Raw genomic sequence first — 16,261 nt, 5'->3', positions numbered from 1 at the left:
TATATTTAGGTCTATGACCCATTTTGAATTGTTAATTTTTTGTTTATGGTATGAGGTAAGAGTCGAGATTCCTTTTTCTTGCCTATGGCTATTCAGTTGTTCCCAGCACTTTTTCTTGAACACATTATTCTATTGCCATTGAATTGCCTTGGCACCTTTATTGAAAGTGAATTGGCCGCATGTATCTCAATCTACTTCTGGACTCTCTAGTTTCATCGATCTATTAGTCTATCTTTACACCAGTAACTTACTGTGTTGATTACTGTAGCTTTATAATAACTCTCAAAGTTAGGTAGTATTAATCCTCCAACTTCTTTTTCAAAATTGTTTGACTATTCTAAGTCCTTGGTATTTGGTATTTCCATACAAATTTCAGAATCAGGTTGTAAATTTCTACCGAAAAAAAAGCCTGCTGGGATTTTGATTGGGATTGCATTGAATCTGTGGAGCAGTTTGGTGGAAAACTGACATCTTAACCATATTGAACCACTGACCCATGAATGAGATATCTCCTCAGTTATTTAGGCCTTCTTTAATGTCTCCCAGCCATGTTTGTTAGTTTTAGTGTAAAGATAATGCAAATCTGGGGCTGGCCCTGTGGCTGAGTGGTTAAGTTCGCGCACTCCGCTGCAGGCGGCCCAGTGTTTAGTTGGTTCGAACCCTGGGCGTGGACATGGCACTGCTCACCAAACCACGCTGAGGCAGCGTCCCACATGCCACAACTAGAAGGACCCACAATGAAGAATATACAACTATGTACCGGGAGGCTTTGGGGAGAAAAAGGAAAAAAATAAAATCTGTAAAAAAAAAAAAAAAAAGATAACGCAAATCTTTTGTCCAATTTACCCTGAAAACTACAGATTTTTTGATTCTGTATTGTTTTTGTCTTTTTTTTCTTCTCCACAAAGTCCCCGGTACATAGTTGTATAGTCTAGTTGTAGGTCCTTCTGGCTGTGCTACATGGGATGCTGCCTCAGCATGGCTTGATGAACAGTGCTAGGTCTGTGCGCCCAGGATCAGAACCAGTGAAAAAACCCTAGGCTGCTGAAGCCCAGCGCACAAGTTTAACTACTCGGCCACAGGGCCGGCCCTGTAGTATTGTTTTGTAAACTTCAACTTCTAATTTTTCATTGCTAGTATATAAAATATAATTCATTTCTGTATTTGATCTTTTATGCTGCAGCCTTGCTAAACTCACTTATTCTGGCAGCATTTTTTTTTGTAGATTCCAAATGATTTTTTACATAGATGGTCATGTCTGCAAATAAAGACAGTTTGCAAAGTAAATAAGCTTCTTCCTTTCCAACCTGGTTCCCTTTTCTTCTTTCTGGCCTATAGCCTCAGCTAGAACCTGCAGTACAGTGTTGAGAAGTAGTGAGTGGACGTATTTGCATTGGTCCTGATCTTAGAGAAGGCAATTAACCTTTTGTGGACACCCTCTTTTGGGTTGGAGAAATTCCCTTCTATTCCTAGCGTGCCGAGAGATTTCATCAGGAAAGGATACTGGATTTTTTTCAGATGCCTTTTCTGCCTTTATTGAGATGATCATATCATTTTTCTTCTTTAGCTGTTTATGTTGTGAATTACCTTGGTTGATTTTGGAATGGTAAACCAACCTTGTGTTCCTGGGATAAATTTCACTTGACCACAATATATTAAGGTCCTTTTTTATGTATTGTTGGATTTGATTTGCTAACATTTTAAGAATTTTTGCATCTATGTTCATAAGGGTCTCTAGTTGCTTTTCTTGTAATACTTCTGTCTGGTTGAGGTATCAGTGTCTGCTGGTCTCATAAAATGACTTTGGAAGTATCTCCTCTTCAGTGGTCTAGAGAATTGTGTGGTAATTTGCATCTTATCTCTCAATTTTGATTATTCTGGCTGGAGGTTTAATACTTTTATTGATCTTTTCATAGAACTAGCTTTTGGTTCCATTGATTTTTATCTGTTTTTCAAATTTGTTTTCACTGACTTCTGCTTTTATTTTCCTTTGCTTAGTTTTGGTTTCATTTGCTCTTTTTTAAAGTTTCTTAAAATGGGTGCTGAGGTCATTGATTGGAGACCTTTCCTCCTTTCCAACAGGTGTTTAGTGCCATAAATTCCCCTCTAAGTAATGCTTTAGTTGCACCCCCAACCTTTAATATGTTGTGGGGTTTTTTCATTCAGTTTAACATACTAATTTCCCTTTTGACTTTGATCCAAGGATTATTTGTTATTTAGTTTCTAAATATTTGGAGATTTTCCAAATCTATTATTGATTTCTAATTTGATTCCATTGTGGCCAGATAACATACCTTGTATAATTTGAATCCTTTTAAATTTATTGAGACTTGTTTTATGGCCCAGAGTATGATCTGTCTTAGTAACTGTTCCATGTGCAATTGGAAAAATTAGACAGAAAGTCACTATCAACCAATGTGACCTAACTGAAATTTATAGAACACTTCAGCTAACAGCAGAATACACATTCTTTCCATCAGTTATTAACAGAGGGATATTGATATCTCTGAGGATAATCGTGGATTTGTCTATTTCTCATTACAGTTTTATCAGTTTTTGCTTCATGTATTTTGAAGCTCTGTTAGGTGCATAAATCTTAAGGGTTATTATATCATCTTGATGAATTGACCCTTTTTCCATTATGGAATAACTCTATCCCTGTATTTTAAAAATGACTTGTCTGATATTAATAAAACCAGTCGAACTTTATTTTGATTAGTATTATCATGATACATCTTTTTCCATCCATCCTTTAATTTTAACCTATCTGAGTCTTTGTATTTAAAGTGAGTTTCTTTTAGGCTGCATATGGCTGGATAATTTTTATCCAATTTGACAATCTCTGCCTTTTAATTGGGATGTTTAGACCATTTATGTTTAATGTGATTATTGATATGGATGGATTTAAATCTACCATCTTTCTATTTTGTATTTATCCCATTTGTTTTTTGTTTCTTTTTTCCTCTTCACTCTTGAATTAACTCAATATCATTCTATGATTCACCTTATCTCCTTTGTTGGATTATAAACTCTAATTCTTTGTTGTGTTATTTTAATTGTTGCTTTAGGATTTAGCATATACATCCTTAACATAACACAGTCTACCTTCAAGTAATGCACCACTTGACGTAAGAATCTTATAGTAGTCTACTGCATTTCACCCCTTTCTTTTGGTTGTCATACACTGTACTTCAACATCTGTATGAACCCCACAATGTTCCCCCGTACTCCCTGGCTTCCTAGTGAGTAGGCAGTGATACTCTTTGCATAATACTTTGCTGTTGCATGTTGGACACCTGTCACCTGCAGTTTAGATGAAGCAACACACTTCACTGAAGTGACTCCCTTACCAGGATGGTACCCTATGTTGAGATAAGTCAGGATGTGTAGTCACTCATGAAAGTGCCACTTGACTTTGACCTAGCTGTTTGAAGTTGAGAACTAACAGAAAATGGGTGTTGCCTTGGTTGCAAATGAATAAATTACTAACATTACAGGGTTTAAAATGACTAAATAGTAGTCAGAGTATGACATCAAGTGGGTATTCAGGGAAGGACTCCTTGCTACCACCAAAAGTTAGGTTTGTACAAAGTATACTAAATGCAAAAAGGCTGAGACTAGAGTTTAGGTTTGGGGGTGAATATTCTGCTCCATCGGCACAAGCTCTAAATCTTTATGTCCCCCTTCAGCACTGCTGGGCGGGTTTTGGTGGTGAGCAGGCTTGAGGAAGCAGAGGATGGGAAGGGAAAAGATGTGTGCTCTGTGGAGTCTGCACTGATCAGACACAGTGCCAGTGCAGCCGGCTCAATATAGTCTCTTCTCCTTTGTGTCTTAGAAACACCTGTGTTGCAGGTTCATATTTCTTGTTAAATTATTATCTTCATCCGGCTCTATTTCTTCTTGAATGAAGATTGGAGGATAGGTAATAGCTAGTTGTTGGAAGAGAATGCACTTTAGGATAAAATGGTCTTGTTAAAATCGGGAATTAAAAAGTTAAGCCCCAGATCTACAGTCAGGTAACTAAAACACATGCATACAAGGCCACTACTTGTTGTTCAATGATTTCTTCATAGCTGGTTCATAATTCACCAAATGAACAAGAATCTGGAAGACTGGAGCTTGGTGGGCAAGCAGCAGTAACATTCTAAGTGTTGTGATCCAGCTCTTCCTGAAATATTTTAAACCCTACAAATGTTTTCTTTCATGCTCAGCTATTCTTACTACTGTCTGTAGATTCATTCTCGAAGTTTCTCCTTCAAAACAAAACAAAAACCATACTTTCTGGTAAAAAAAAACTTATTATTTTCACCTAATTTCTTAAAGGAGTCATTTCTGCTCAGGAGTTAATCCTTGTCTCAGTGACTTTTCAGGGAGGCCTTGCGGCCAGGTTCTACCCTCGCCATCCAGGGACACTCTGGCAAAGATCACGAAGGATCTATTTGCAGCCCTGCCTGCCCATTTGAACTCTCTGAAACCTAACACCGTCGATGTGACCTCAGTCTCACTGGCTCTCTGACCACATTTTCATTGCCACCTTTGTCCCTTAGATGTTGATATTTTTTTCAGCCCAGGGGTTTATTTTCAGCCCTTTAAATTTTGTCCCAGAGTAACCTCATCTGCATGCACAGTCTTAACTACATAATAATTCTCAAGCTTGTAGTTCCACTATTGGTGTCTCCTCGCCAGTTTAAAAAGAAACAACATCTTGCTGGACTCGACTCGAATGTGGATGGCTTTTTTTCAGCTCAGACTCCTAATGTCCTTTCCCTTTGATTTTTTTTTTTAACTTTGGTGGTTTCTCCATCTGCTAGAAAGCTCCTTACCTAAATCTTATTTATCCCTCAAGTCCTAGCAGAATTTGTTACTCTCATGTGTTTTCATACACATTGTATATAACTTTATGGCACCAAAACTGTCATCCTAGTTTTGGAGTTTTTTGAGGCTTTTATGTTACCTTTTTATGGCTAATCCTCACCCTGACAGGTGCTCAGTAAATGCTGCGTTGGAGTGAATTCATTCCTACAGATTACACTTGTACATGTGCAAATTTTCTGGCTAAATAACTTCTACATATTCTGGAATGATTCCCTTACCCTAAGGGATTCTAATCCGGGAAGATCTGGGACATGGTATAGCGTCCTGTAATTTACAGCTGGATGGGACCTCCATTTACTTAGGATCACACAGCCGGTGAAAGCAGTGTTAGGTAGAACTAGGGTCGCCTGATGCTCAGGCCACTAATACTTTTCCCTGCTCCATGCTGGTGTCTAAAATAGACATTGTAATCCTCTAAACCTGTGAAAGATTAAGCTTGAGGTGAATTAATAGACGTATGGTCAGTTCTCCGTGGGTCTCTTCCTGCACACCTTGTGAACAGAGGCATTGATAGCTTTTCTTCCTTTCAAAACCGTATGCTGAACAGCTTTGGCACACAGAGACTGTCTCTTTCTGGAGCACAGGATGGGTTTGTTTTCTAACCAGTATAATAAAAATGTTTCCCTCTGATGTAAAAGGCAGGTTTGTTTGCAGCCAGCCTATAAAGATTTGGGTTTCCTGGGCCAGCCCTGGTGCCTGAGTGGCTAAGTCTGGTGCGCTCTGCTTCAGGGGCCCAGGTTCACTTCCTGGGTGCGGATGTATACCATTCATCTGTCCGTGCCATGCTGTGCTCGCAGTGTCCCCCATACAAACTAGAGGAAGACTGGCAACAGATATTAGCTCAGGGCTCATCTCCCTCAGCAAAAAATCCCGATTTGGGTTCCCGAAGCTCTGAGTCCTCAGCTGTGACACAGACCCCTCTGCGTGTGCAGCACCCACCTAGATCACTCCAGGTCTCCATGGGACCTGGGTGCAAGGGAAGCAAAGCGAACGTGGAGCGCATGCTGCCTGCCGCACTGCACGTGGCTAAGTCTGCTGTCTCTGAGCCCGGATCTCATGTCTTCTACCAGCATTCATGAAACTGTAGTTTGCAAGAAGGTAAAATCTTAGACCCTTCACTGTTCTTGATGTGAGGCAGATCTTCTGAGCAATAAAACTGGGTGAAGGTTGTTTAACACGCACATCACTGATAATTCAGACCCGGGTCATCTCTGCAGAAAATCCCCTGCCCTACCTGGTCCCCCTTGCTTTAATCTTTCCACTCTCCAAAATGATGCCCAGGAGTCAGTTCCAGTCACGGCCTGCCTCCACTCTACTTGCTGGAGAACCTGCCTGGCAAGCCCTCCCACAGCCTCGAGGACAGCACTTGCACACGGCCGTGAGATCCTCCACTGCGGGCAGAACGGGAGAAGTTGAGCCCTGTGTCCCTGAGCTCTGAAAGGCAGCAGTGGTTTTGGCCCTTGGCCTGTCCCCACCCCTAACTTCCTCCCCTCCTTTGGGTGGGGCCAGGCACCACTGCCAGCCTTGCCCAGGGATCCACAGGCTCCTGAATCCCTCCAGCATGAAGCCCATCTGGAAGGTCTCACTCAGCCCCCAGGAGAATGTGTGAACTCTCCCCTTAAACTACACTGCAGTTATTTTCATATTGCCTCATTTTAAGAGTTTCAAAACATTTGGAAATAGTTTTCCTCTTGCTATTTCTTCCAGGTACTGGCTGAGGCATCTCACCTTTTCCCTGGTATCTGAAGAGCAGCCTTTGGGCCTGGTGATTATACTGCCACGATCACATCTAATTTACGTCACAGACGCCCCCACTCCTGACTAGAACCTCCTGTCTGGCTGGGATGTACGTTTGCTGCATAACCTCCTGTGGCCAAAATTTAAGTACGTGTGAAGTCATGCTGTACTTTGAGACACTCAAAAGAATTCCATTAAACTGTAAGCCACCTTGTACACAAGAGCCAAAGTAGCGTGCATTGTTTCCTATGTGTAACAAACTGCCACCAATTTAGTGCCTGAAAACCACAGAAACTCATTCTCTCAGAGTTCTGGAGGCCAGGAGTCTTGACATCAGTTCCACCGGTTGAAATCGGTGTCCACAGGGCCAAGTTCTGCTCTAGGGCAGAATCTGTTTCTTGCCTTCCCAGTTTCTGGTGCCTGCCAGCACTCCTTGGCTTGTGGCCACATCACTCCAATCTCTGCCTGTGCTCACACTGCCTTCTCTTCTGTCTGAATCCTCCCTCTTACAAGGATACTTGGGATTACATTTGGGGCCCACCAAATAATCTGGGATAATTTTCCCATCTCAAGATCCTTGACTCACATCTGCAAAGTCCATTTTTGCCATATAAGGTAACATTCACAGGTTCCAGGGATCAAGATGTGGACATCTTTTGGGGGACCATTATAAATTCTACCAATAGATCAAGTTAAAATTCTGTCACTTTCTTCAAAAATCAATTCTTCAGAGGACTGAGATTAGGATTAATTATTACCCCCTCACTCCTATGTTATTTCCTTATAAATACAAAGACCATACAACCCAATTTACCCAGGACAGTCTTGAGTAATTACGACTTTTACACTCAAAAATTTCCTAGTTGGTTAAATTACATGGTCCTCCTGTTTATAAACATCCTTAAGAAGATGACAATTAGTTGAGCTCTACTGGGACACAACACTATATAAACTAGAATTTGAGTCCCCAGTGGGCAGAAAGTTCTATGTGACTTGTTTCAAAACCAAAGCTTCTTACTATGTGGGATCGATTCCGTTTGCACCACAGTCACTTGGGTAGCTCGTGCAAGGCGTCCCTTCCGAAAGACTCCGCCATGGGGAGACTGATCAGAACTCACGGTGAGGGCGCAGTCTGAGGACAAACGGGCCACAGGCAGGTGTAAGCGGCCCCTTCCAGCCGCCTGTAAGCATGGGTGTTGGCAGACTGCAGCGGGGGCTGAGCTGGCCCCTCCAGCTCTGCTTAGAGCTTTGCTCACCAGGAGGAAGGATGGCAGCTGGCAGAAAACTCCACCATTCACACCAAAAACTTACTTTGCTTTATATACTAACGTGTCCAGCATGTCCTTACTTTCAGTTAGTTTGTGCCCATGAGAGAATGATCATGATTTTACCCAATGCTATAATAAATGAATAAACTACCTCTCTCTATTTAAGGAATAGATAGGAAAGCTTGACTGTAATATTTATTTGGTGAATTTACATGTGAGGTCATTTACAAAAGTCAAGGTACAGACAGATGCAGCTTTCAGTGCGGTTTCAAATATTTCTGAGAACAGGGAACAGTCCACGAGGATTTGGAATGACAGTATTGATGGCACATGCTTCCGCTTCCTTTGTGTGTTTGTTATACCCACCCCCGAGGGGTGGGAAGGGAGAAGAGTAGAAGACAGGATCAGTGTTCACGTAAACACAGCCATGCAAATAAAAACTTCTTAAGGCAGAGGTCATTCAGAGACACAGAACGTTTCTCTTTCAGGGTTATCCTAGCAGGTGCAGAATTTAAGAAGTAAAATGCAGAGCTCTCAAACTTTCTATTATCCGAGTCATCTCAAATCATGTTAACTGCCCCCACTCATTAGTTAGAGCCCTCCTCAATATTTTCCAGACTCTGACTTTGGAAAGGAATCATTTCTAATAGTTTCTAAAAAGACAGCATTTGTAGACAAAATCTTTTTGGTTTCGATAGGATAAAGCACCCTTTTAAAGAGGGGTAAAATGTTCCTTTACTCCCAGTGATGTAAACTCTAATTAGACTTCATTTCCAGAGAAGCGTAGGTGAAGGCTTTGCTCTTTTATTATACTCAGACTTGGATAAACTTTTCCCAACACCAAATATCGCAAAGCAAAATGCTCCTTAAGAACACAACCTCTCCCCCACCAGGAAAATCCAGCAGATAAGCAAAAAGATGGTCTATAAAAGTGACAAGTGGAAAAAAACCATAAAGTGATTTCTAAGTAAGAAGGCGAGGTAAAGATAAAATGAACAAAAGTCTGCTGTCAGCATCCTTAGCGAAGGGCTGGACCTGGGCAGTCAGCAGCCGTGGGGACCAGGGACAGCCAGGCCCTGAGCAGCACTGTGCGCTCCAGCGCCTGGGGCGACACTGGCTCAGAAGCCATTAAGCACATGCAGCCGTGGCCGACGCACTGCACTCGCCACCCCAGGAAACGCTGCGCTTCTGGTTCCCAGACACGCTACATCCTTTCCGAACCTCTAGCCACATTTTCTCTACTAGAAATTTCAAGCGAATTAAATACTCCCACATATCACACTTACTCCGTCTTTACACACATGACCAACCTGCATTTTCTTTAAAAAGTATGCTATTAAATAGTAGTACCTATTACAGAAAATAGCCAGGGGCAGTTACAAACACATTTCCATTTCCTCTTACCTCGCGCCTGGTCCACTCTCCCACGAAGACTCAGTCTCCCAGCACAGAGATCAATCAGAATCCTCCGCTTCTGAATAATTTACTGTATGAAAGCCAGCTGCTGTGGACTTTAAGAACGAGACACATGACCCTTTAGAGATGAAGGGGCCCAAGGGCTTAGCAGCTGCCCCTGAGTCTTTCTGGCGCCCGCAGAGTCAGAGGCACTGTGCACGCCCACAGTGGCTTAAAGGGTCTCTCAACTTTGCTGCCTTAAACACAAAATGCCCATTTAAGCTTTGTTTCCTTAAAAAAAAAAAATCAACTAAAAGAGATTAATTGAACCTAAAAGAAACCTATTTTACAGCAATTATGTTAATTTAAAAACCAACATGCTATAAAAATACTCTTACTACACCCACACACACACCCACACACACAGAGACAGAAATCATCCAGAACACAATCACTCCTCTATCCCTCTCCAAAAGAAAAGCCAAATCAACAAATCAAAGTTTTTATTTGCATGGCCAGTTATCATGGGTACTCTGCAGCTCTGTTTTGCTATCCCTTTAACAGGTTCTAAGCTTTTGTTGCACAGGGAATCAAAGCTGCGACACTGCAGACCCCTTCAACAGCTACCGTGACACAGACGTGACGCACGACCACGGCACACACAGAAATACGAGGTTCCACCGGTCACCACAGTTCATGACAGTGTCCTTAGGGGTCAGCTGAAGAGGGGTAAATTTCTCTTAAAAAGAGGATCATTTTCCTCCCCCCATTTTACAATGTTGGTGGTTTTAATCCGTATTTCTTTGCAACTTCTGTCTGGGCGTGGGCAGCGTCACAGAGTGAGTACAGGTGAGCCATCTCCATCTCTGATTTGGCCAGGTTAATAGCTTTGTTGAACATGTCAATGGCTTTCTCCATGTTTCCTCTGAAAGAACAAAGATTTTAAACGTCTCAGATTCAACAAGCACTTCATGGAACACGATGAAGTTTCTAAGTGATGCTCCATGGAGTGTGACCACTAAGGTTCAACTATGGTTCTAACAAAGTGCTTCTTTTTAACGAACAAAATAATGCCCAGCACAAAGAAAGCACTCAATGAATGTCAGCTACAGTTACAAATACTACGTGCTTACGTTATCCCTATCGTCATCTTTGTTTACAGAGAAGAACAGTGAGGCTAGAGAAATTAAATGACTTATGTAGAATCGTTATCCTGTCTGGCTCCTACACCCTGCATGCCTCGACTGCACCATGGGCGGCTTCAGAAAGCAGTGACCTGGCCTCAGAGAATATTCACGTACTGGGGCCTGACCTTCACAGATCCGTGTGGGCCCACCTTCCTTCCCCTCATCTCTTCCCAGCATCTCCCACCTCGTGCACCTCCATCCAGACCCACAGGTCCCCCGAGTTCTCTGTGCCACGCCCTCAGACCAGCACACAGTGCTCAGATGATGACTGCCTCTCTGCCTGATTCTGGTGAAACCCTCACCTTCCTAAGGCCCAGCTCAAACACAGTCTCCTCAAGAGAAGTGCTTCCCCTTCCCTCTCCAGGGGAGCTGGCCGCACCCTCCCCTAGCGTTTCCTCGTTCTATGGACAGCCTAAGCAGTCAGGTGAATATATATTTGTTTACACCACCGTCCTGCTAGATCCATAATTAAAGACACCTCTCAATTCCCAGGACCTAGTACAATGCCTAGTAACTAGTGTCTGTCTTTTGACTAAATGAATGATTACGCTTGGTCAAAAACAGATAATTTACCTCCTATAGTCTAAGTGTGGTTAGGCTTTATATACCCGCCAAGAACCAAGAGCTGTTTTAAGTAACTGATATTAGCTATGTACATATGCATACATGTATGTAATCTTTCAATAAATATTTATTAATTCCCTACTATATATATGCTGCTTAGACTCTAAGAAGTATGACGTACCTCTGGGGTGTATTTAACCTCCTACCACAATATATGGCTACATGATAGACTTATTTTTTTAAAAAACAACTTCTTTCAAGAGTTCATGTTCAGAAATTAGGTAGACAGCGGACCTGCTAAATCCTAGGATAATCAGCCATTTAATTAATTCATTCATTCACATTCATTTCTTTGTAAGGCAGGATTTAGAATGGATTCCTTAAAGTACAATTAACACACCAACAAAATCCATCATATCCCATAAATCAGGGGTCCTTAACCCAGGCTCTATAAACAACTTAAATTAAATGCAAAGTGTTTTTGTATGTGCTTATTCTAAGAAAGTCGAGAGCTTTGCTCAAAAGATTAAGAACCACTACTCCATCCTATTCTAGCATGAGAATATTTTATTCACATTAAAAAATTGGCAATTAAGAAATAATTTACTATTTACATGCAACTGTCAGTATAGAATGGTTCAAAAGACGCAGAAAAATTTTCATGAGCCTATATGTATTCAGCCTACTCTGGAGCAGAACGGGCTGAATGATGGGTAATTAAGACAACTCCTACTCGTTCCTGACAAGCGAACCCAGCAAGATCAGTTGCTGTGGCATCAGTGAAATATGGGCTCATATCCTGTTTCTACTACTGGCTCACCGTGTAACCTTGTTAACTTAACCAGTGTGGGCATTAGTTTCTACACTCTTCAGTTAAATTGAGGATCATAAAATCTCTACATTTATAAGGACTGGGATATAGATCAACTGAAATATTATTTGGAAAACAGCTCAAGTTCAGTACCTGGCACAGAGTAGGTACTCAAGTGGACGGCAATACCAGTATGAAGACGGTGTACTACGCTAGACTCTAACGGCATAAAGAGCTGTCTCCTGGTAATGGCGAACCTCAAGTGCAACTCCGAATAAAGAATTACATAAAACAACAAGTTATGGGAAGTCAGAGTTGCAAAAGGTCTAAACCAACTCCCTGAATTTAAAGGAATCTCAGGGGCTCAGAGATGATGCTGCAGCCTGCGAGTCGCTCGCTCGGCTGGTGGCTTCTTGTAGCAGGATCTACATCTCCTGGCTGCACTGCGCTGCCTAAGCACAAGGCAGATGTGTGTTTTTTCCTCCAACACACACACTAAGGTGAAAAGAAGAAAGAACACACAACAGGGATTAGAGAAAGATCAAGTTTCCCTTTCTAATGCACATGCAAGACTTAAATAACTTTTTTAAGTGTGAATTTTAAACTGGAAAAATAACAAAACAATGTATGTCAAAGTTGTACAGTTTTGAGGGAAGCCTGCCTCAAAAGGCATAACATATTAAGCCTTAATACTTTAACAGATATTGACAACATATCTGTAATGAGAAGAACAAAAAGATAACTATCTATGGAGCTGCCTTAAATTCCCTAAGACTCTACAAGTTACCTTTGCACTTCAATAGTTCCCATGGTTTCATACGCAAAGTCACATTTATTGTCAATTTCAATGGCCTTGCTGATAAGCTCCAAACCTCTGTCCAGATCTTGCTTCCACTGAAGTTGAAGTAAACTGCAAATACAGAACGGCAGTCAGATGTGACCACGGCCCAGCATCAAGAGAATATAAATGCATGATTCAATTTCTGCCCCCGATGAATCCACAATTTAATTTACAAGGAAAAACAAAATCTAAATCAGTATATAACAGCATCAAATTGGGCTTTTTCCCCTCAATTTATATTGGTTTTGTAGTCTCAATTCCTTATTATGAAAAAAAGTGTCCAATGGTCTAGGCTTCATTACTAAGTGTCTTGCAGAGCTTAATGTTTTACTTTGTATAAATTTAAGTGAAGTTTTTAAATGATAATTAAAGTACACAAGGACAAGAAAAACTTATTTTGTATGTTTCTTATTTTGATACAAGTAACATCTGACAGGATGTGCAGAACTGAAATCCTTAAACTAGATTGAAAACAGTACATTTACTAATTGCTGTATAAGAATGAAACATAAGCAAAATTTAAAAAGTAACAGTGAAGCATCCAGAGCATTAAGAAATTTGTCAATTAACTCACTCATACTCTACCACAGTCCCTTTTGCCTCAGTGACCAAAAGAAATCCATCCTGTTACCATGCAGGAAATTTAATTTCTTACTGGAACAAACAGAACCACAAAATACATACCCTTTATGAACATATGTTGTGGCATTATCTGGTTCCAAATCAATACATTTATCATACATTTCATCAGCTTTGCCAAACTGCTGTTGATCTGTTAATGCCTATGTGAGGAGATATTTCAGTTATATTAAGGTAACTGTCAATCTAAGCAATTAAAAGCATATTGATTATTAATTATTAAAACTTACTCCATTTATCTATTCATTACCAAATTATGAGGTTGTGACAATACAAACTAACTCAAAATGTTACATCTTAATTCTTGGGGTTTTTACGTGGCATTGATACAAATATGAAATCTTAAAGAGTCCTCTCTCTTTGGTAAGCGGTTAACTATATGCAATAAGAGATGATCCGGTAAACTGTAGAGTACAGAAAATCCCACTCTTGGTGCCAGTTCTAATAGCAGATTCTCACAGTATACTCATGTCACTTAATCATAATTTATCGTAATACATCCTAAGGGAATTACATTCATTCATTCATTAATTTATTTATTGCTCAGGAAGATTCGCCCTGAGATGACACCCATGCCAATCTTCCTCTATTTTTCAGTATGTGGGCCACCAGCACAGCATGGCCACTAACAGAGCAGTGCAGGTCTGCGCCTGGGAACTGAACCCAGGCTGCCAAAGCAGAGTGCACCAAACTTAACCACTAGGCCCCGGAATTACTTTAAAGACAATACTCATTTAGAAGGATAAGTTCAGGCGTGTATGTTGACTCTTACCAGAGTCATTCCTTAAAAATGATTGATAAAAGAAAAAAAGCAGCTACAATCAACTATTTTAAGGCAAATCCCATGACAGAAGTGGAAGCCTTGGCTATCTGGATACCAGATTATGTCCAAACTCTAACTTTGAGAATTGGCCAGCATTTGACCTGAAGCTTGAGAGTTAAAAATTACAGTATGTAATTGTATATAACTATGTGTGCATGTGTATGTGTGTATATATATATATATATATATATATATAAAAATAAAAAGTTACATTCCATGTCACTATCTATATAGTGAAGCAGAAATCAGAAGAGGGATCAAAGGACAGATGAGTGCAAACAGACTGTCACAACGCCAGCGCTGATGGGGAGACAGCTCACGGAAGCCAAAGCTGATGTTTTTCCTCTTCTTTTTTTTTTGAGAAAGATTAGCCCTGAGCTAACATCTGCCACCAAGCCTCCTCTTTTTGCTGAGAAGACTGGCCCTGAGCTAACATCCATGCCCATCTTCCTCTACTGTATATGTGGGACACCTGCCACAGCATGGCTTGACAAGCGGTGCCATGTCCGCACCTTGGATCTGAACCGGCGAACCCCGGGCCGCCGAGAAGCAGAATGTGCGAACTTAACAGCAGTGCCACTGGGCCAGCTCCCCAAAACCAATTTTAAAGGTAACACAGTGAAGGGACATGTGAGATTAGGAAAGCTCTGCAGAAGACTTGTACCTATTACTGGTTTCTTTACAAGCTATTCAGTGGCCTTTTCTCTTTTAGCTGCCTAGAGAAATCTACATCATAAAAGCCCTTCTGAATTTCACTTCACTGATGAGAATGGTGCTGTCACCTTCTTGTTTGTTCATAATTAAATACAAGGCACAAACCCAAGTCATCCTATTCAATACAAATGTCATACAATTATAATTTGTGTTTGTCCTATTTTAACTTCCATACATTCTATGAAATTTTATATTATATAGTATATTCTTTCACAATTAGAGTATGTAGTCAGCAACCAATGTTTCATTTTTTTTATCATCACCATCCTGTCTAGGAATTGTAAGAACAAAGACTGAATAGGTAGGACTATTTCAAACTGAAGTTAAAGAATTTCTAGGTTGTATGTCATACGCCAGAATTTCAATCCCTAAAAATGCAGTGACATGCAGGACTTTTAAAGAGCAGATCCAACACAAATCCATCTTCTCATAATCCCTCTCAATAACCCTCAAAAAAAGTTTCACCCTGTGGACCTTTTCCTATAATTTGACTAAAGATAGCATGAAGAAAATTAAAAACAAAACAACTTTAAGAATGGTTTGGAGGTAGGAGTCAACTACAGATGGTCATTTTTAAATGTTTCCTATTTCTGTGATGTTTGGGTGGGGGCAGACAACATTTATTTGGAATAAAAAGAATTAAGATAGCAAAGATATTAAATAGAGTATTGAGATGGCCAGCTTACGTAGACACCAAAAGCAACTTTCAACTTAAAGACTAAGAGAAAAAATAGTCATTCAGAGTTCATTTAGTTGGAAGAAAGTCTAACTGTGGCTATAAGAAGCTAATCACTTTCATTTAAAATGGGTGATTTAAAATTAACAAACAAGTTTTCAAAGACTTCAGACTTTAACTAAAAAGTGAAAATAGGGGCTGTCCCTGTGGCCTAGTGGTCAAGTTTGGTGCGCTCTACTTTGGCAGCCCAGGTTCAGTTCCCAGGTGTGGACCTACACCACTCATGGATGGCCATGCTGCGGCAGTGTCCCACATAAAACACAGAGGAAGACTGGAACAGATATTAGCTCAGGGACAACCTTCAAGTGAAAAGAGGATTGGCAATAGGTGTTGGCTCAGGGTCAATCTTCCTCAGCAAAAAACCCACAAAATGAAAACAATTCAAATTTAAGTCATACTTGCCATAGCTTCAATCCTAAACCAAGGAAAGCTTTAAGAACTTTAGACAAATCAGAGAAACTGAAACAAGCTGTTACAGCCTATCTAACCATTTAAAAGGACAGTGATCAAATAGAAAGAAAACCGTTTCCAAGGACATTCTTCCCACCAACTGCATACAGTAAACGTTCCTAAGGTAATTAAATTTTGCAAATCCAATCCAAAGGAAACATGAGAGAAATGCTCTGCTTGAGCTTCCCCATGTAGGAGTTTAGGGCCACGGTTTTCAAATT

At 40.7% G+C, this 16,261-nt stretch overlaps 1 protein-coding gene across 1 annotated transcript in view; it reads right to left on the bottom strand.

Moving 5' to 3' along the window:
- Positions 1–8,062: 8,062 nt before the first annotated feature.
- TOMM70 (translocase of outer mitochondrial membrane 70) overlaps positions 8,063–16,261 on the bottom strand; it is a 34,598-nt gene continuing 26,399 nt past the window's right edge. Inside the window, exons 10-12 of the mRNA XM_008517497.2 lie at positions 13,363–13,460; positions 12,625–12,747; positions 8,063–10,200 (exon numbers count right to left, since the gene is read on the bottom strand). Of these exons, the coding sequence (XP_008515719.1) occupies positions 10,047–10,200; positions 12,625–12,747; positions 13,363–13,460 (375 nt within the window). The 3' untranslated portion in view covers positions 8,063–10,046. The remainder of the gene's footprint in view (positions 10,201–12,624; positions 12,748–13,362; positions 13,461–16,261) is intronic.

The sequence above is a fragment of the Equus przewalskii genome, chromosome 18, assembly GCF_037783145.1.
Source record: "Equus przewalskii isolate Varuska chromosome 18, EquPr2, whole genome shotgun sequence".
Lineage (NCBI taxonomy): Eukaryota > Metazoa > Chordata > Mammalia > Perissodactyla > Equidae > Equus > Equus przewalskii.
Note: the sequence above shows the minus strand (reverse complement) of the source record. Positions and strands in the feature narration are given on the sequence as shown.